This window comes from Alosa alosa, chromosome 8, assembly GCF_017589495.1.
Source record: "Alosa alosa isolate M-15738 ecotype Scorff River chromosome 8, AALO_Geno_1.1, whole genome shotgun sequence".
NCBI lineage: Eukaryota > Metazoa > Chordata > Actinopteri > Clupeiformes > Clupeidae > Alosa > Alosa alosa.
The window spans coordinates 29,449,064-29,470,420 of record NC_063196.1 but is presented as its reverse complement, the minus strand read 5'-3'; the positions used below and the strand labels follow the sequence as shown (position 1 = coordinate 29,470,420).

Below are 21,357 nucleotides of genomic sequence, written 5' to 3'. Positions count from 1 at the left end.
GGATAGGTTTAAAAGCAAGTCCTAAAGCCTGACTTCCCGCAGGATAATTAACTTCAACCTATACTAGTTAGAGGGTGGACAGGTGTGTGTGTGTGTGTGTCTCCCATGCTTGCACAATAATAGACATGTGCATTTGTGCAACCTGGTATCTTAGGCATCTTTATAAAGGCATCTTTGACAATTTCATCCATGCTTATGTGCACACTAATGCATAGGGCTATGTGCATTTGTGCTCGCTGGTATCTTTGTATAAAGGCATCTTTGACAATTTCAGCCCTACCATAAGTACACAACACGCTTAAACAGGCAGTTTCATGCATTGTGCTATGGATCCAGTGGTAAACAGCTTTTGAGTGACAGTTGGCCACATTAGCATATTTATTTCCATGCCGCATTCTAATGAAGTAGGCGTGGAATAGACAGACAGGCTGGATCTGTTCCACATAAGAAATAATGAACTTCATAAATCCTGTTTCAATGGCAGCACGCCACCTCCGTGTGAGATCACAAGCACAATGGACACTGGTTCGCAATATTGTGCCACTGCTGTAAAACTGTAATAGGCTAGACACTCTGGATATAGGAATATTGATCGTTTAAGTGTTAGTGGTAAGTCTTCAAACTATCGGGCTCTCCTGCCAGCTGTCAATTCAAAGCCCGTGACATTTTTTCAAGCCAGTGCACCTTGCGAAAAAGCTATTAAGTAGCCTATGTTTGCACGAAATACCAAATCATTGAGTCCAAGTGCCTCTATGTAAAGTGACACACGCTGTTGAGGGTGCATGATCTGACCTGGGCTGAGCTTTTTTCTATAAGCAAAAAAAGTTAAATAACATTGTTGTGTTCAGTCATGAATATAGTTTATATGACTACAATTTATTCCTCAATCTACACGTTCATATTTTTAATTTGTTAATGTAACGAAGACGGCAAGCTATCGAATGTGTTAAATGTATGTCAAATCGCCAGGCCTAGAGGTTTTCTCCATTAGACATCCTGATATTGGCTCCTCCAGCATCCCAAAGCAAAGAAAGGCTACTTCTAAAGGAACTTATTGAGTCAGACCTTCTGCTCACATGAAAGCAGCACATGGACCAGGACCACAGCTAGTTAGCATTAAAACTATGACTTCTCCATATTATTGAACCTTGACCAAGTGTAGGAGTGAGTTCCGTGCAACTGGATTCAGTTTCGTGAGTTCACCGGAGCGGACACTCAATCGAACGTTAATAACGGCTGTGCTGGGCCTTAGATGTTTGACTCTGGGCTAATGACAGTGGAAGGGAAGAAGTTAAAGACTATCGATCTGGCGAACTCCATCACCCAAACAGATGCTGTCTTTTAATTTTTCATCTTTGATTTTTATTTCCTACGATTTGGGTGAGCACGTTTCCCCGTGGCAACTGTAGCCTATGCTTGATTTAAAGTCCGTTGTTTCAAATAAAGGCAGACTGTATTGTAGAGGTGATGATCATGGTCAACAAATGAACTGACAGAATTACGGAAGAAGTCAAATGCATTGTAGGCTAACTGGTCATCTATAATTGCCTAGGCCTATTTGTCATTGTTGTTTTATCTTTAGCTTCAATGTCAACTATGACACCAAATTCTATATGAAACAAAATCTATTTTGTCAACTAAAATTGGGATTTGAACCTGTTCATGCATGTCTGTAAAGACGTGCTTGTGTTGCTTGAGACAAAATATTGTTATATTGCGTTTTAAATAAGGCACCTTGCTTGTTTATCTTAAGTTGCCTATTGATGCTCATGTGGCGTCTGTTCTTGCTGAATTTTTTTTTCATAATTAATAACCAGTGATGACAACGGGTATGCCTAATTGAAAACTATCTGATTCGTTCGGTTGCATCCGCTCCAGTGTGTATCAACAAGCACACTTTCCGTTAGTCTGTCTGCTAAGCAAGCAGCAGATTGCTTTTTTTTTAATTAACGCGACGTTTAAGCACTTTTGTTTTTGTTGGGCAGCTGGCACGTGTCTGGTTTTGTATTCACGTCTTAATTTAACTACAGCTCACTAAAGGAAAGAGAGACAGAACGAATTAAAGGAAGGAAAGATGCAGAAAGAAAACAAATGAAGACACAGACAGCTGATGATGTCCTACTTGAGTTCAGTACAATAGCTTACGCGCCCATATTAAAGGCGGGCGTTTTAGACCTGACACGTGGTCGCGCTAATTATAGGATAGCTGCTCGGGATTAGCTGGCGATAGGCTACAGAAACTATGCAAGGGTCGTAATTGTAACGGACAGTGTCTTCGCCTTAGGTCAGCCTAGTGTCTCCTCGTGGGCGAGACAGGGGTAAAGTAGAATACAGTTTCTCCACCTCATGGTCATGGGTGACGGGTGTTTACACAGAGAATGTCACAGATTTAATTTCGACCGTTTATTGATTGAACAGACACAACTAAATTAATAATGCCCAATTTTACCAACTCTGTGCACAGCTTGGGCATAATCCCACAATTAATTCAACTCAAAAAGAGCATATGTAGCCAAGAGTAGCCTACTGATAGGCTACATAGCGACCTTGACCAAACCTTAAGAGAGCCTAAGCCAGTAGTTTTTTTTTTTTTTTTTTTTACCATTAATACAGTTATCTGCTAAAAGAAGGAAAATGCAATTGAGATGCCAGAAGAGACTGATTAATGTGACAGAATATTAACTGACTTGGGCTTTTGTGGTGAGGTAGGCTATATCATGTAGGCTATCTATAAAATAGAATAAAATGAAAGATTTTTTTTAAAGTGATCTAAACAAAATTAAGATACGGATGTGATAACTTTATTTAAATGTAAAACTTTAGCTTAATACCTACTTTGGGTCCACACGGTGTTTATCAGTGAAAAGTAATTTGAATTGTGATTTTAACGGCCACCTGTTCACTGTTGTACACCTCCAGCGCAGGGAAATTAATTTAGTGCAAATCTTTAAATACACTATGCGGGACTGTGACTGACGCCTCGCCCCTCCCCCATTTCAATCCAATATTAGCATATAAAACTCTGCCTCCGTGTGTGTGTGTGTGTGTGGCAGAGAAAATGCCGTGCTGTCCTAAATGTAGGTCACGGTTAAACAGACTGACTGTATTTCTTAATTTCATGGTGTTTTTTTTTTTTTTTTTTAATAACAAACATTTTACAGCTTGTTCAAGGCTCAAGACGCACAACCACCAACTGTCATCATGATGTCTTAAACCCATGGAGCGCATCAGTCCTCGCGGCTTTGGCCGTCTACTACGGAGGTGTCAGAAAAGTTGAACAAGGCGCCACTTGACTGACAATAGAATGAGTCATGTTTTTTACAGTTCACGACTATAGCATTACATTTCGAGTCAAGAAGCAACATATCGTCCTAATGGGAAAACAGTTAATAGTGGGAAATGGGAAAACAGTTTGCTAGTGTCCTAGCAAAATTAGTTCATATCTACCCTTTGACACAATTGTGTGGCAAGGGACAGTAGCTAATGTAGCCTAATTAAATATAAGCCTAAACATTAGTTAGAAAGTTGTATATCCTCAAAGTGTTTGATGTGTGTGTCAGACTATCAGTCTGACGTCAGAAGTCAGTGACCACCACTCCTACAGGGAAAATTGTCCAACTTCCATGAGCTCGACTACTTCTTATCGCACAGACAACTTCCGGATTCCAAGTGAGCTTCTAACCTAGTTCACTGAGGCTTGGGTTTTTATAAGACGCTACTTTTCCCTGCTTTCATGCAAATTTGTCTGAGGTAAACATGAGCGAAACCATCCTAAGATGAAAACAAAATTAGGGGTGACAGCTAGTGACGGATCCAAATGGTCCAGGGCGTCCATTAATCGACACTCAACAGCTGTGTGTTGTGCCAGACTGTAGCGTCCAACGCAGGCGACTTAAGAGAGTGTAGCTACATGATCCTTTACTCTGGTTTGCTTTGCTTAAAAACAATTTCATTGGAAGTTTTTGCGTTGGTTGGTGAGCGAGTTGGATTTTGTGGTGCATCCTCGTGGACGGGGCGAACAGATGGAGCCAGCCCTATCCGGTACAGCGTGCATATGGCATCGCGAGGTGTTCGCTAAGCCCTATTAGGACCGTCTACCGTGCAACTGGTGCCCCCGCTATCCCGCGAGCTCACAGACTACAAGCAAAAGCTTAATCCCTCACGTGAGACAAAACAACTCATCTCTCTCGCCCTCTCTGTCTCCTCCAATTTCTGTCCTCTCTCGAACATACTCATCTAATTTCTCTGGCCTATGTTTGTCTGACTGTCTGTTCATCTGTCTCATATAGAGGACACACAAACACACACACAGAGCACAGACCCACTCGAACCATAATTAAGAATAGGCACGTAAAGGGTGGCATTGGTACAATCACACATCAGCCTTTACATGGCCTCTGGACATGGCGAACCCAAATTACACACCATAACCGCTGCCCCTTTTTTTTGTGCTATTTTTGTAGCCTATTTAATAAACAAATGTAGTCGCTAAAGGGAATTCCATTCCCATAATGTGTTGTTTTCTTGCAATTGTATATGACGCGCACGCGTGTGTGTATATTTGAGTGGGTGTGTACTTCTGTGCGTGCTTGCTAAGACCCTCCCTACATGCAAGCAACCGGACGCTCACGGCGGCAGCGTTCGCCCTTCCTCTTATGTGAGAGCGAGCCTGCGGTAATGGCAATAATTTGGGTTAAATGAAGGGAACACGAGCTTTTAAAACACTTAGAAACTGTTGTAGTCTTGCTCAATGAGTTCATGCATTGAGAATGCGGGAGAGGGCGGGGGCACCGGGCAAGGATAATAAAACTGGTGTTCGAGAAGGACATGACAGACAGATGCTCACAGGCTAGATGCGCTCTGAAATCCCAACATATAAGCACCAAAATAAATAACCGTTCGAACAAGCAAAGACTTCAGTGACGTTAGTGGTATGAATACCTTTGGAAATACCACACAAAGCTAATTTCCTTGTTATTGGAACGAAGCTGTTAATAGGCTATGCATTTCTTATCCCTCGAAACAAATGTTATTTAGGTGGGTCTGGAAAAAAAATATATAGGCAAAAAAAAGTGTAATATTGTAACCGCCAAAATGCATAATTTCAGTGCCGCCATTGCTTGTTTGTTGTACGTCTTATACTGTTCTAAGGTGCAGCCGATCACTAATCGATAATAAACCGACATTTCCTGTTAATGTACAACAAGCACATTACAATCCGCTCAGCTTCCGAACAGGCCTAAACAGGACATGGGACACAAGTTAATTTGTTAAATACAACTGCAGAAAAAAATATTAGAAAAAGGGCTAAATAGTGTTTCCCACACCTGTAAATAGCACGGTGGAGAGCCTTGCTCCACACCTGCTTGAGTCTCCAGAACAATATGACTTTTAGCATATCACTGTTAAATTACATAAAGAATTCAAAAGATCATCGCAATAAAAAGAGTAAGACACTGTTTATTCGCTCATCTTTACCTGCAACAAAGAAATCAAGCCAAACCCTGAAGTGCGGATTCATGCAAAAAAAGAAAGTCTGATTTACTTCCATTCATGTTCATGAATTAATTCGATCATGACATTGCATTCTACAATTGTGTACACGAAAATGTAGTAAATAAGCTTCGTAGAAGTATTGTTCTCAGTTGTAAAAATTTGGTTGAAATTGAATGCATGGCACCAACATCATCTTTGCAAAAGGCACAAGGTTTCGGAGAAATTAATGCGATCGATAGTAATTACCAAAACATGAATCATATTATATCAGCCAAACGTGTATTTATTAAATTAATCCATATGACAAATACAGAAGATATTTTTTTTTAAAAAAACTTACATGTCTGCTGAAAATAAAAATCCCCAAATGTACCATAAATCGTAAAGCTGTTGGCATAGACGCGTAAAAAGCAATGGTCGGTGATAGAAAAACACAAACGCCCATAAAGAAATGTCCACAAAAAATCATCAAAAATGTTGAAAGCGCGCTTGGTTCCTTATTAGGCGAAGATACAATATTTATTCCTCGTCTCCTGGGGATGAGGCTCCTCCGTCTATTGTCCTCCCATTCCTCAATGCTGATGCTTAATTTTCAAAACTTCTATATTACCAAGGGACCTACGACATCAGCCGGAGAAATACCCTGCAAGTACAAAATCCGAGCCAGGGAGCGCCTTTTGTGCAGAGGGAAACACGTTACAGCCAGCTTTTACCCACTCCGCGAGGCCGCCATTCATTTTCACGTGCTATATTTGGGATTTTTAACGCATTTTATTCGGTAGCGCGAGGAAAGCGGGGTTTCCTGGATCGCGAGAATGTCAGCCACCTTTCCGGGACTGGTTCACGATGCGGAGGTATTTTAATTCATTTTTATTCTCACCTCACAAATCCGTTTCATTTAATTAAATTCCTCACCCAATAAAGTAGAGAAAGAGTGAAATGGGTTATGACATCTGTCGCGGCTAGGACTTTACTGCACTGATATGGTAGGACAAGGATAGAAATTGTGCAAGCGGTTGCGGAGTACTGCAGACTTGGTGTAACTATTTGTCTCCGGTCCTTTAAAAAATAATAGCATCTTGTTGTATTTGGAGGAAAATTTGAGACTCGGGTGTGTGAGGCTTTGGCTTACCGTGATTAGAACTGTTTTGTTATGGAAGACTCCGGTGGCACGAGTGCTTACTTGCACTTATGTGAGCGCATCGTATTGGGACAAAAATCCTTTGCAGCCGAGACAATAATGATAATAATATTCTCTTTAGGAGCGCGCGTGGCGAATGATAGACACGTAGGGAGGAAAAAAAAACTTGCAGCCGCTAACACGAGCTGCCTCACGCGCTCCCCTCCCAGGCATCGGGAGATGACATCGCCGTCAGGTACTTTTCTGAGGCCACTTTGAGCTCGTGTGTGTTTGTGTGTTTGGGAGGCAGTTTCCGTCTAGCTTGCTTTAGCGCGTGCGAAATGCTTTGCTCACAGAGCGCCCTGTGCTGCGGTGGAGCTGCGAGCGCGTGTAAATGACATCCCTCATATTTTTCTGTCTTTTTACCCTCCCCGGTACAGATACGTCACGACGGATCAAACAGCTACCGTTTGATGCAGCTCGGATGCTTGGAATCTGTGGCCAACTCCTCTGTCGCATACTCTTCCTCGTCTCCTCTCACGTACCCAGCAACCGGAACCGAGTTTGCCTCCCCATATTTCCCTACGAACCACCAATACACGCCCTTACACCATCAGTCGTTTCATTATGAGTTCCAGCACAGTCACCCGGCCGTGAACCCGGACGCCTACTCGCTCAATACGCTACACCACTCCCAGCAATACTATCAGCAGCTCCACCACGGCGAGCCGGCAGACTTCATCAACTTACACAACGCCCGGGCGCTCAAGTCGTCGTGCCTGGACGAGCAGCGGCGGGAGCTGGGGTGTCTGGACGCTTACCGGCGACATGACCTCTCCTTGATGAGCCACGGCTCTCAGTATGGGATGCACCCGGAGCAGAGACTACTGCCCGGGGCCGGGCTGGGACTCCCGCCTCCGGGGGCCGAGGACCTACAGGTACCATCAGTGTGATCCCACTGTTAAAGCATCGAATACAACTCTCTCTTTTGCATACACACACACACACACACACACACAAAACTGAAAAACACTTACTGATTTTCTCAGAGTGATAGCAACCGCCAAACGCAGTAAAAGCTCCACTTTATATTGAAGAGGTCTGTCTTCAGTGGCGCTCGCCCACAGAGATTAAGGAGAGATTACAAGACTACTTTCAATGTTCTGCCTTGTTGCGCTAAAACGGCTAGGTTAAAAAATATCTAAATTCGATGCGATAAAATCTGGATCCAGAAACTTGATACAAAAACGGGACACAAATATTCAATAGGTTAGGCTACGATAAAAAATGAATAGACTACCCTACACATTTTTGCCATATTTTTTCTATTGAAATGTGCGCTTCTAATTACTTTTTTTTAAATCGGGCTCAATTTCCACCCAATGCGTTAAACAGCTCCATATTTTAAATGTTTCTTTTCATCGGGTATTTACATACACTAGACCTATAGCACGTCCATATTGTTCTAAAGGCAGAGGAATAACCACGCCGGCTGGAGAGCCGCTGTTGCTCTTTTCTCCGGTAAAAAACGGATTAAGGGATTGGGAGCGCGAGGACAAAAGGAAAATCCTACACAGTAGAGCACCGTAGTTTATCCAATTTAGGACTTAATGTCAATCAACTGCCTCTTTATGCAGTGACATCTGAACGCTAAGGGCAGTTCAAGTTTAACTTGCAAGTTAAAAAAACACGTTAACACAAAAATAGGTGGAGAAGACCTCTAGTTATATTGGCTAATAATTAAGCAAATACATAGTATTCGCTTGTAGGTCATCATTGTAATATGGAAATACATACTTTCCAAGAAAATTAATATAGATAGTTATAATCAGCAAATGAAATGTTTTCGAATGACAAAACAGGCCTACTTCAATATAAGGAGCCTATATTCTCCTAGCTTTTTTAAATAGGCTACAGCAAATCACAGAATTAGGCTACATTATGCTGTGTAAAATATCATTATGCGAGCATATTATTTTTCAGACAGTTATACATTTAAATATTACGTTATTATGTGTTATTGTTATGATCATTATTATTGTTGATGTAGTTGTTGTTAATAATAATAATAATAATAATAATAATACAAATAATAATAATAATACAAATAATAATAATTATTATTATAACAATAATCATGATAGGAGATAATAATAACAATAAGTGGTCTTACTATAATAATAATATAAATGTAATAATGTGTATAAATGTAATAATGTATAAATGTAAAAATAGTTGTATTGTTTCAACTAGTTTCTTAGAGTATGTTGAAGTGATATTTTAAAAACATTTTTCAAACACACACACACACACACACACACACACACACACACACACACGACACAAGACAAAAAACACAAAACACAAAACACAGGTCGCGTGAAAAGGTTTTCGACCTTTCTCCCGGACTGAATTAAACGTGCACCCAGTAAAGGCTCGGAACAGATGCGGCCAGTCTCGTGCGCACAAGCGCATCTTTGAGCTGCTAAAAAGATTTGGCACGCAGGACAAAAGGAGCTGCCATACCTTTAGCTCACGAGCGCGTAATTTATGCCTGAACTGGCGGGTTTGTATATTGATTTTATAATCACTTTAGCTGCGGAAAAGAGAAAAATGGAGCAGGAGTTTGTTAAAAAGGCTTACAAGACCTCTTCAGTATGGTGCTGCGCGCGCGCGCGCGTGTGTGTGGGTGTGTGTGTGTGGCTGGCTGAAACTCGGCCTAGACTGGTCATGGCTCGCGAGACGGATTAACTCTTTTGATAAAGTCTCGTGTTCTTCATGCTGATGACATCACTGATAAATGCGCGAGTCTGGCGAGCATAAAGTAGCTTATTGGTTAGTCTTATGTAACAGGTTAGGTTTTCACACACACACACACACACACACACACAACACACACACACACACACACTCACAGATCCTGTCTCACTCTTCCTCACTCACTGTTATTTATCTGAATAAAAGCTGTTGTGTCAATATCTGATATATATAGTGTGTGTGTGTGTGTGTGTGTGTGTGTGTGTGTTCAGGGCTCTGTCGATGCACAATGTGGACTTGTTCTTAATGGCCAAGGAGGTGTGATTCGTAGAGGTAAGAACTTTTGTCACTCACACACCCTATACACGCACAGGCACACAGTTACCTTTTGCTTTTTTTTCTTAACAGTCATTGGTCACTGGGCACTGCACTAATTACATATAATCCAAGTCTGTAGTGCTGCGTGTAGGGCATTTAAGTAATGTATTTGTATTTCAACTTATCTCTATATCAACTTGCCCTTGCAAAATAATATTTTAAATACAAATATATACACAGAAATAATGTTTGCATCGTGAATTTATTTTTATTTTGTACATATGATGAATGATTGTATTTAAAAAAAAATGTTTTGCATAGTCTGCATGCAGTATAAAACACCTGCCCTAATTTCATATTGAATATCCCGGGTTTGTTTTTCGTTCCATGCTGACATTATTTTAATATTAGTGTATATATATATATATATATATATATATATATATATATATAAAAAAATCTAATTGGAAATAGTAAAGCAAATCAGTACCAACAACTAAAAATAGAGTAGCAGATCATTATATAGGCTACATGCATACCCATTTAATCGTTCTGATTATATTATATTATATTATATTATATTATATTATATTATATTATATTATATTCCCTTCGTGCAAAGTCCATATAAAACTCATATTGTGTATGTCGCCTAAATGCTGTGTAATTATAGTCGTTTCCTTTAATGACTTTGTTCATAAAAAAAAAGATGATATCAAACCGTGAAGTATTATTGCGATGAATGAGAAATCATTTTATTTAGTTTGTTTATTTTCGTTTGTCTATATGAGTGAAAGGTGGGAGACGGGCATGATATTCTAAAAACTGTAGGCTATTTTTTCGTTGGTAATTGTGTGTGTGTTGGGTGGGCACGTAGCCTAGTGTGTCTTTACGGGTTGTAATCCTACTCATGTTTCATCAACACCATAGTGATTTCATAAAGTCAGTTTTTGGTGTTTGCTAAGTCATGGCGCCTGTACCGGTCACAGTCTCGTGCAGTTTTGCTTCGGTCTCTTTGTCTATTGCTTCAAAGTGGCCGCTTGCACAAGGCTTCTACACACATGTGGAGTTTACCATAAAGCGCGTGGCGTCTCGGGTTCTTAATTTTTAATAAACTCTGTCTAGGTGTTGAGCTGGCGGCTCACTCGCGCATAGGCGCGCGGATCCCAGCGCGATCACTTCCAGTTAATGGTGTGCAGGATTTAGCCGGGAGCTCCGCCGCTCCAACCATCACAACCAATAATCTTTGCTTTACCTCGTGCTCCTGTATCGATAGCTTCTCTCGCCTCCGGCGGCTGCTTTGATATGTTAATGCCGCGCGGGTCCAAATTCAGTGGAGATCATATTAATGTTGTTCACACTGACTGCAGCTTTGGCTTCATTGAATATTCAGATAACCTTTTTCACAAGAAATCACTCAAGAAACGAGGATCCTACTTAGAAAAGTCGTCTGTGTTTTAATCATTAGTATCCCTCTTAGCTTTCAGGAATTTGATCAAGCTTACCCCCGCCTAGCCAGGCTTTTCACACCGTCGCGCGGGTGCGCGCAGTGGTTTTGTGTGCTGACTGAAAGAGGCAGGAGGCGCGCGCTGTAAACACAGTAATTGTTGAAATAGAAACAGGATGACATTTGGCCTATATCTTTTTTTCTTTAATTTTCGTGGCAAACTCGTAAAAAGCATTTGATTCGCTTTGTGATCGCTCGCGCGCTGCCTCAGGCTACTCTCCGCGCTTAAATACAGCTATCGCCTCTGGGCCCGACGCTCGCGACCAGACTACCGGCAATAGCTCTTTTTCAATTGCCCTTGGCAACATAAAATACAAACTACTTTGAATCAAAACATTTTGGGAGGAATTAATATGTTGTTGAACTTGCATGCTCTTGGAGATCTTGGGTTTGTCAGACCGCTTTAAGGTGACTGACGTTACACAGACTAGGTAAAGACCCACAAGTAGGAAACACTAGGTGCATACAGACATACACAAACACACTGAGACACACACATTCACACAAACAGAGTATTGCTTCCTTCAATGCATTCTGGAGAACCATACATAGCGCAAGATGGCAAAAGAAAAAAGACAACCTCATCTTTAACAAATATTTCAGCTTTGTTCACATGGTGTGCAGTAGCAATAGGATATCATTAGAGAGGCACATAAGGTGCTCAGCTGCATTGATATCAAAGAATAGATTTCTTTCACAATAACATGTTTATCGGCTCTAGGAAAGACCATAGGTGCCAAGAGGTGTATAGTTCAGGGCATCGTCTGTAGTCTCTATGTCACTATATCATCATTCACCACCATGTTTAAGTGGATCTGTACAGGTTACACATATATGGACATGAGAGTGAAAAGTCTTCTTGCTGCATGCTCAGATGCTCTGTTTCAGAGTCATCTACTTTCAGATGGTGTGAGGGGACACCGGGATGCATCACAAGGGTCATCATGTGTGTTCCCATGTTTCGCTTCTGTGTTAACAGTGTGTGTGTGTGTTGTGGCTACAGGTGGCACGTGTGTGGTCAACCCCACAGACCTGTTCTGCTCCGTGCCTGGCAGACTGTCCCTGCTCAGCTCCACCTCCAAGTACAAGGTGACGATAGCGGAGGTGAAGAGACGCCTCTCGCCGCCCGAGTGCCTGAACGCATCCCTGCTGGGGGGCATCCTAAGAAGGTACCAGAGCCCATCCACCTCCATAGCCATCCACAGGCCACACAGAGTGTGCAGTGTTTCCTTATACATTGACTTATTTGTGGCGGCCCACCACAATATCAACATTGACCACCACACAATGATTTTCCAAGTTGTACTAAATTGTACTTAAATCTGGTTAGGTTAGCATCATAACCACACTGCGCTAAACAGTTAAACTGTTGCATTCAAGTTCATTCTGCAAACCTACCACCACAAATAGAATTCAATTATGTGGGAAACACTGGTGTGCCTCAAAGTAACCTTGTCTCACCCACCAGTCCACATGGTTTAGTCCTCTATGCATTCCTGCCTTTTCATTCTCAAAGACATCAACCATATTATTCACATATAGGTATTCATGTCACTGTTCAGTCTTCCCATACACATAGATATTGACAGTGAATTCCTTATTATTAAGTCATATACGCCTCAGAGCTTTGCGTATCTACATTGGATACACATATACATTAAAGTATACAGTTTGCAGTTCTTGCTAAACTCTTCCGGACATGCGGGATGAATAGATGCTTATGTCCTCAGAAAATTCCTGGTTAGTTCAGGTAGACAATGTTTTTGTGGTTAATTCTGTCCTTGATTCTTTTGCTAGAGCATCCATTTTAGTTATTTTGATTTTTAGCCACGAGAGAATTGCCTTGAGAAAGTTGAAGTGTTGCACACCTTACACTGTCCTCTACAAATCTGGTTTAAAGTTTGAGATCCCACTTACAATGTACAAGACCCTGAACTCATACCACACTATAGACAATGACCTGGGCGCTTTCCCCAAACGTTCGTTACGCAGTAAGCGTCCATTCTGTCTGATGAACACTCGGAAATTACACCTGTCTGTGGCTGTGTGTGGTTTTGAAAGGCCGTCAGGCTCACTGTGTGGATGTCCTTGGGGTGCAGTCTCTATGTCCGTGGCGGGGTGTGGGCAGTGGTGATGCCGGGGCTGGTGCTGCCATCTGAGCATCTGAGCGTCGTGGCAGTGATGACAGCGAATGCTACGATTTCACATTTTTTAGAAAGATTACATTTTGTGCAACACGACAGGGCAGTGGGGAAAAAAAAGACAATCATTGTGATTCGGTGGGAGAGATGGTTGTCTCATTCAGGGCTTGACACAGAGAGAGAGACAGGGATGGAGAGAGGGGGGAGGTGGAGAGAGAGAGAGAGAGAGATAGTCAGAGAGGGAGGGTGTGGAGGTGAAAGATGGCTGGATGCTTAACCCTGAGATGAAGGAGGCAGGGTGTGGATGAGGAGAATGAGGGGATGAGAAGAGGCACGAGGAGAGGAGAGGAAGAGGGGGAAGAGGGGGAAGTGGAGGAACTGGGGCTCCATTATTGATGAGGGCTGGAGACTGGAGAGCTGAAATGAGGCCAGCGAAGAGCGAGAGAGAGAGAGAAGGAGAGAGAGAGAGAGAGAGAGAGAGAGAGAGAAGGAGAGAGAGACAGAGAGAGAGAAGGAGAGAGAGACAGAGGGGTGTGGGGGAAGGAAAAAAAATGGATGATCTGTCTTGTGTTGTGGAAGCATGTGCTCCCCACAGTCTGCATCAATCAGGGTAAGATTATCTCGGCTGCTCTCTCCAAACTGCAGCTATGGCTCTAATCAAACCCAACAACCCAAAATGTCACCCTTCGCCAGAGCCGCACACACTCATTTCTATATGTAGAAATGCATTAGCATGAGCATGGCTTTTTAGAGGTCAGTGTGCATTGCTGGATTATTGACGAAAATCGTGAGAGGGTTCTCTAAGCATTGTGTTTTTCCATTGCCATTCTGTCAAATCGAATGGAGAATGTTTCATGCTATCCTCACATACCTAAATGTGTTGTCAAGATGTCAAATGAATGTCTACATTACTCCTTCACATTTTAATGAAATAAGTCAACATAATTAATATATGCAGTGCAGTGAGAAGTTGTTTAAATCAGATGTGTGCTGAAATGAAATGAGGAGAAATGTTTGTAAAGAATCCGTAGCAGATGTAGTGAAGACATATTGAAGAATGAGGAGAAGGTTTGTGGAGAGAAGAGATGTGTTACCGATGGGCTTGTTCTCTCCGCCTCTCCTCCAGAGCGAAGTCGAAGAATGGCGGCCGGTGCCTGCGCGAGAAGCTTGACCGTCTCGGCCTGAACCTCCCGGCAGGCCGCAGGAAAGCGGCCAACGTCACGCTCCTCACCTCGCTGGTGGAAGGTAAGCCCAATGCCTTGGAGAGACACAACCAAGGGTCAGGGGTCATCCACGGTGGGAGTGCCTCTTAGAAATCACCGGCAGGATCAACACACACACACACACACACGTGTGGACTTCTGGTGTATTCTGAAGCCTGGTCAGCAAGGCTCTCCATTATATGGAAACATAGGTGCCCCCCGCAGCAAAGAGCCTTAACTGTGTGTTGAAGGTTTGCCTGGGGAGTGTTTACATGGACATGGATCATGTTTACAGTTCACCTGTCCGTGGTGTTGATTATTTAGGCTGTTCACGTTCAGACAGGCACTGCTAAAGCCACAAGGTCATGGCTTAAATTCCAATTCCAATGAAAGTATTTTATTCTCAACCTCTGATCTAACGGTTTGCCTGCTAATGGAGAGTGTAACATAACTGCTCTATCCTTGACACTTTCATCCATGTAAAGACAAGTACACATTCAATATTATAAATGGTGGTGATGAGTGGGATAGCGGTTGCTGTTGCTGTTAGATTGCTATTAGTCATAGATATTGGTGACAATATTGGTGAATTGCAATGCTTTATTGTAATTGTACACCATGGTAGCAACTATGTAGCAATGGTCTTAGAAGCCAACCTCAGCTTACAGGTCTGTGGTGTGTTTACAAGATATGAGTATTGTTGGAATGCATAGGTGGAGAAGGTAAACTCATATTTTATTCAAGGGAAATCATGGATTCATCATATATTGAAATTGTTGTTCATTGAGATCCTGATGTATTAGCTAGTAAAGAGAGCTTTTTCTCCTATTTAGTCAAATAAAAGAGCATATTTTCATGATTTCATTTATCTGTGTTTGCTTTAAATAATATAAAGTATATGGCATTAAATCCTATTTTTTTGTGATTCCCTCTTTTATCAGAGAGATTCTCAAATATTGCATGGAGGAAATTAGGTATTATTTAATATAAATATCCTCACTATAGCATTGAATCAATAATAATAATAATAATTATAATAATAATAATAATAATTGCTTACTTTATCATCCAATGTTTTCATTCAAAACATAATTTTTTTTTATGCCTTTATTGCGGATAGGATAGTGGAGAATGACAGGAAGTGAGTGGGAGAGAGAGTCGGGGTGGGATCCGGAAAGCACCACGGGGCGGGAATCGAACCCGGGTTACCGGCATACAGTGCAGGTGCCCCAGCCAGTTGCGCCACGGCTGGGGCCTCAAAACATAATTTTAATTGTTAATTAGAATGATGAAGTCTGTTATTATTTCTCATTGTATTCTTATTGTAGTAGAGTAAGGTCATTAAACTGGCATCTGGCTCGTTGGTGTGCATGGATAGCATACAGTAGTGCTGAGCCTTCCTCTGGGTTCTCTAGTGGGACCTTCCCTCAGCCTTAGCCTGGTTTCCTGGCTCCGTCTGCAGCTCCACCAGGCTCCTCCTCAGACCCCCACACACCCCGTGCCCCACTTCTGCTGCCTGGGCCCCTCTGCAGCATGCAGCCTCCACGTGCAGCACTGTTCAGTTGGACGTGCGCTTCTGTTGCTAGCAGAATCTGGAGCTAAGCGTTGAACTGTATGAGGAAGATGAGGATGAGGATGAGAGCTAATTGCTTGGAGGTGTGGAGGATGAGGATGATGAGGATGAGGATGAGGATAAGAGCTAATTGCTTGGAGGTGTGGAGGATGAGGAAGATGAGGATGAGAGCTAATTGCTTGGAGGTGTGGAGTATGAGGAAGATGAGGATGAGGATGAGGATGTGAGAAAGGGTAAATGCAGCAACAACAAAAGAGGATGCCACCAGTTTCCACAGTTTTGGAGACGGCATAGCTCGAGGTCACTAACACAAGGTCTCTCTTTCTCCTCCTCCTCCTCTCCTCATCCCTCTATCCCTTTCTCTCTCTTTCTTTTCCTCGGCAGGTGAAGCGCTCCACCTGGCGAGGGACTTTGGCTACACCTGTGAGACCGAGTTTCCCTCCAAAGCCGTAGGAGAGCACTTGGCCCGGCAGCACTCGGAACCGAAAGAACAGAACGCACGCAAGAAGATGGTGCTGGCCACCAAGTAAGGATGCTTATGAAAAACAACTTAATAACACACACACACACACACACACACACACACACACACACTCACAAACATACACACACACACACACACACACACACACACACACACACACACACACACACACACACACACACACACACACACACACACACACACACACACACACACACACACACACACACACACACACACACACACACAGGCACACACACACACACACACACACACAAACAAACACACACACAAAAATACACTACGGAAAGGAGACTGCTTGGGAACAGTCATGAAAACCACCAAGGTTATGCACACTTTTATACGGTCACTGGGGTTTATATTTCATCTTCATCTCCATGGGGAGTTGAGTTCATTGTCAAATGTGATATTGGAGAAAAGATATAAAGCTTAGACACAAGGCATGCTGTCTGTAATACCAATTTGCTACATGAATTAAAAAGGAGTTTCGCAAACAAGCTCCACTTCCCAATTCCTCACATGGCAAAAATCCAGAACTAACCCACTTCCTTTAAAATAATTAAGTTTTATATGGACGCCTCAATACAGTTTTCTCACTTTCGCAACACCACCAAACCCCTGCTGGGCCTAAGACATCTCAGTCTGGCTGCAGTCTGTGCTGTGTAGCCCCGTGCTAAGAATATACTGATAATATACTGATGATATACTGATTATACTGATGATATTTTGATAATATACTAATAATATACTGGTAATATACTGATGACATACTGACATGTGTTGATACATTAGTCACAGTTGGAAACAATGATCCCATAATTCCAGGATTTTGTGACAACTGATCAAGATCAGATCTTATCTCTGACACTGACGTGATCTACAGTATTTGCAATGAGTAAATTGTAGTGAAATACTCTTATATGTGTTTAATTAGTGTTTCATCATACATATGAATATGTAATATATCTATTAGGGCTACAGCAGGAATTGTTAAAGCCCAGACTATAGTGGGAGGGAATAGTAGGGCTTAGTTGCAGGCGTGGGCTTGAATCAGACACTGCCACCGAGGGTGACTTGGGACTGTCTCCAGACAAGTGTCTCTCTTCAGCACTGTTCCTGCGCTATGAGTTGCAGGCTTTTGAAGCACCACAGAGCTGTGTGTGTGTGTGTGTGTGTGTGTGTGTGTGTGTGTGTGTGTGTGTGTGAGTGTACGTGTATGTGAATGAGCTTAGGGATTTCCACAACATGCTGTAACTTTGGTGAGTTTTGCTCACTCACTCAGTCACTCACTCACTTGCTCACTCACTCACTCACTCGCTCACACACTCACTCACTCACTCACTCACTCACTCACTCACCCGCCCAATGTGCTTGTGTGTGTGTGTGTGTGTGTGTGTGTGTGTGTGTGTGCTTGTGTGAAACGTTTCTGTTCATTTTCACAGGTTTCTGAACAGCAGGGATAGGATTAATGTGCTGAGTTATGTTATGTGTTTGGAAAAAAAAAGCTGCAGGTCACTCTCTAACCCCCCGTGTGTGTGTCTGCAGGCAGATCTGTAAGGAGTTTCAGGATCTGTTGAGTCAGGACCGCTCTCCCCTGGGATCCTCCAGACCCACACCCATACTGGATGTAGACATTCAGAGACACCTCACACACTTCAGGTACAGCACATACAATACATCTTTATCTCTCCTCCAACACATACACACACACACACACACACACACACACACACACACACACACACACACACACACACACCACACACCACACACACACACACACACACACACACACACACACACACACTCACTCACTTGCACTCTCTTCCTCTCACTGACACTCCCTCGCAACACACACACACACACACACACTCCAGTTTTGCAACTTATGGCCATCTTTGTTGCCCACACACAGAGACATTCTCTCTCTCTCTCTCTCTCTCTCTCTCTCTCTCTCTCTCACACACACACACACACATACACACACTAATGGCACACTAACTAATAGCTCCTAATAATTCCCACTCTAACATGTGGCATATGAGGTGCGGAGACTCACTGCCATGTCCCTCTCTCTCTGTCCAGTCTCATCACCCACGGCTTCGGCACGCCAGCCATCTGCGCGGCCCTCAGCACCTTCCAGACCATCCTGAGTGAGATGCTCAACTACCTGGACAAGCACTCGGCCAGCAAAGGATCAGGCACGCCCGATGCCGGCCAGATCAACACCAACGTCGATAAGACGCCGATGCGCAAGTCTGGCGACGCCCCCGCCAAAGACGGCAAGATGGAGAAGACGGAATGACTCTTTTGACTTCCTACTTCCTGTCATTGGGAGGGGCACGGGGGGACACTTCCTGCTTAGTGGGGAAGAGTGATTAGTGGGTGGGGTTTATTTGTGCTGGTGGGTGGAGCTGGAACTGCCAAGGGGGTGTGGCTGAGAAGTTTGTTTTTTTCTTTTTTTTAAAAAACATTTTCTTTCTTTTCTCTCTGCGGTCGTTTCTTGCTCTCTTTTTTGGGTTGATTGTTGCACATGTGCCTCTCTCTCTCTCTCTCCCTCTCTCTCTCCCTCTCTCTCTCCCTCCATCTCTCCCACCTGTTCCTCTGTGTCTTTCCCTTTTTTTAGTTGAAACGACTGTAGTCTCTGCCACTCTCTCACTCAACCACACAAAAGTACATTATTTATATGTTTTTTATATGAATGAAGTTATTGATTATTTATATTGCTTAAAGAAATGTTTTGTTTGTCCCTTGCGTTATTATAAAATGTAATATCTTTTGATTAAAAGATAAACATTCCATCTCTGTGTAGGCCTCATTGCGGTCTGTATGGAACTGTAAATTCGTCCAGGTAACTCCTCGTTGCCATTAGTAACTGTATATTGTGCATGTTAACGTTTGTACACGTCCAGAACAAACATTCCACACACTCCTTCAAGAACACAAGACCTGATTTGAAAAAAGGGGAAATCTTCGGTTGCATCTGTAAGAAATTATATATAAATATATAAATGACAACTTTTCTCATAGGCTTTGAAGTACATATATGAAATATCCTTACTTGCAGAAATACAGTGTTCAATAAAGCATATTGCTCAAAGTGTTATATTTACTTTACGGATCTTTTCTGTATTCATTTGTTGTATTTTCAAATTCAATTACAAAATGAAAGGACATTTTCACAACTAGCTGGTAAAAATGTGTTATTTCTGATGTGATACATATGGCAAACATGCCTCTGTGTTCTATGATGGGTACACACATACACACATTTTCTCTTTCTCACTTTGGGCAAATACTCAAACACTGACTCTAACAAATGTTTAAATCATATATTTAACTGCAACAAGCTTATTTTTGGTTTCAGAACACACATGAGTGCACACACACACACACACACACACCATCCTACTATCAGTATCAGGCTACTCCAAACTCACCATTACTGGTGATATTTATCGATAACTTCTACCAGGACTGAACCTAAAGCAGCAATCAATGGGCAGGATCTCCAGGATGGCTCACCCAGGAATACCCTGCTGATGAAATTTAAAATGGTGCCGCATTACAACTCAATACATGTCATCAATAAGCCCAAATGCACGGGAAAGGGGTCTACATAATTCATGTTTGTCATTGATCATAATTTATACATTTTCAGACTTTCAAATGCAACATCAAGATATACCACAATGCAATATTGTTACTTGTGTAAAACACACACACACACACACAGAGTGAGGTGATTTATACTCATGACAGGAATGGCAAATAATATGAATCTCTGGACACACACACACACACACACATACACACACACTACTACTACTACTACTACTACTACTACTACTACAACCACTATAACTCTGATTCCTCTCAAACTTTACATTTGAATAATGTACACCAAACCTATGTGAACAGCACAAAATGATGCTATAAGGGCCATCTGAACAAACTAGTTCCCCATAACAGTATGTTTCCTTTGCATTCTCTGAGGATCACTGAAAACATTGAGACTAAGGCCTGGTATCAAATTAGGCTAACGGCCTATAAGGCTGTAGGCAACAACAGTGACTTTGATGCTCAAGCCATCTGAAACTCCACAGGATCGACGGGAACCCGCTCAACATTCCATGTGGTCAGGAATAGGCTCATGCACTCATGCACTATGCAACAGCGTTACAGTGACTGAAATATAAATTAATGCAGGATAAACATGACAGCAGGAGGGTAGCTATGAGTTGGACTCGAGTGTTTCCAATTGCATGGGGAATATATTTTTAGGGCAATTTGTTCGTAAAGTAGGCCTATGTGCTGATACAAAAAACTATGTAGCGTAGGCCTACTGTAGATAGTAATGGTTGGTTCTGAGAGTTACTTAAATCTTATGTCAGTATTTATTGGAATCATTCTTATGAACGAATTGCTTTATTTTAAAAGCAACAACAGCAAAAAAAATACATTCATGAAATTGAAATCCTGGGAATGTCAACAGTGTACAGATAGAGGAAGAGACCAAATGTGTGTAAAGTTCACCAAGACCATCTCTTTATGGGCAGTCCTTGCTTCTTCGCCTGTACATAAAGGGGCTTCAGAGGTTGAGACCGATACATAGGTACATATACACATACATGAGAAAGATTGACGGTTTAAGAATGTAAAGGCTAACCTGTTGTTTTGACATGTTAATGGCTGTTTACAATGTTACTCTTACGCCATCTTCTGGTGAAACTTGTTA

General features: G+C 42.2%; 1 protein-coding gene across 1 annotated transcript; it reads left to right on the top strand.

The window, feature by feature from the left end:
* Window positions 1–6,187: 6,187 nt before the first annotated feature.
* On the top strand, window positions 6,188–19,424 carry tfap2d (transcription factor AP-2 delta (activating enhancer binding protein 2 delta)). Its single transcript, XM_048250697.1, has 8 exons — window positions 6,188–6,350; window positions 7,057–7,554; window positions 9,646–9,706; window positions 12,202–12,367; window positions 14,466–14,584; window positions 16,499–16,640; window positions 18,165–18,278; window positions 18,705–19,424. The coding sequence occupies exons 1-8, from the start codon at window positions 6,312–6,314 to the stop codon at window positions 18,922–18,924; spliced, it is 1,359 nt and encodes a 452-aa protein (XP_048106654.1). The 5' UTR covers window positions 6,188–6,311; the 3' UTR covers window positions 18,925–19,424.
* The last annotated feature ends 1,933 nt before the right edge of the window (window positions 19,425–21,357 follow it).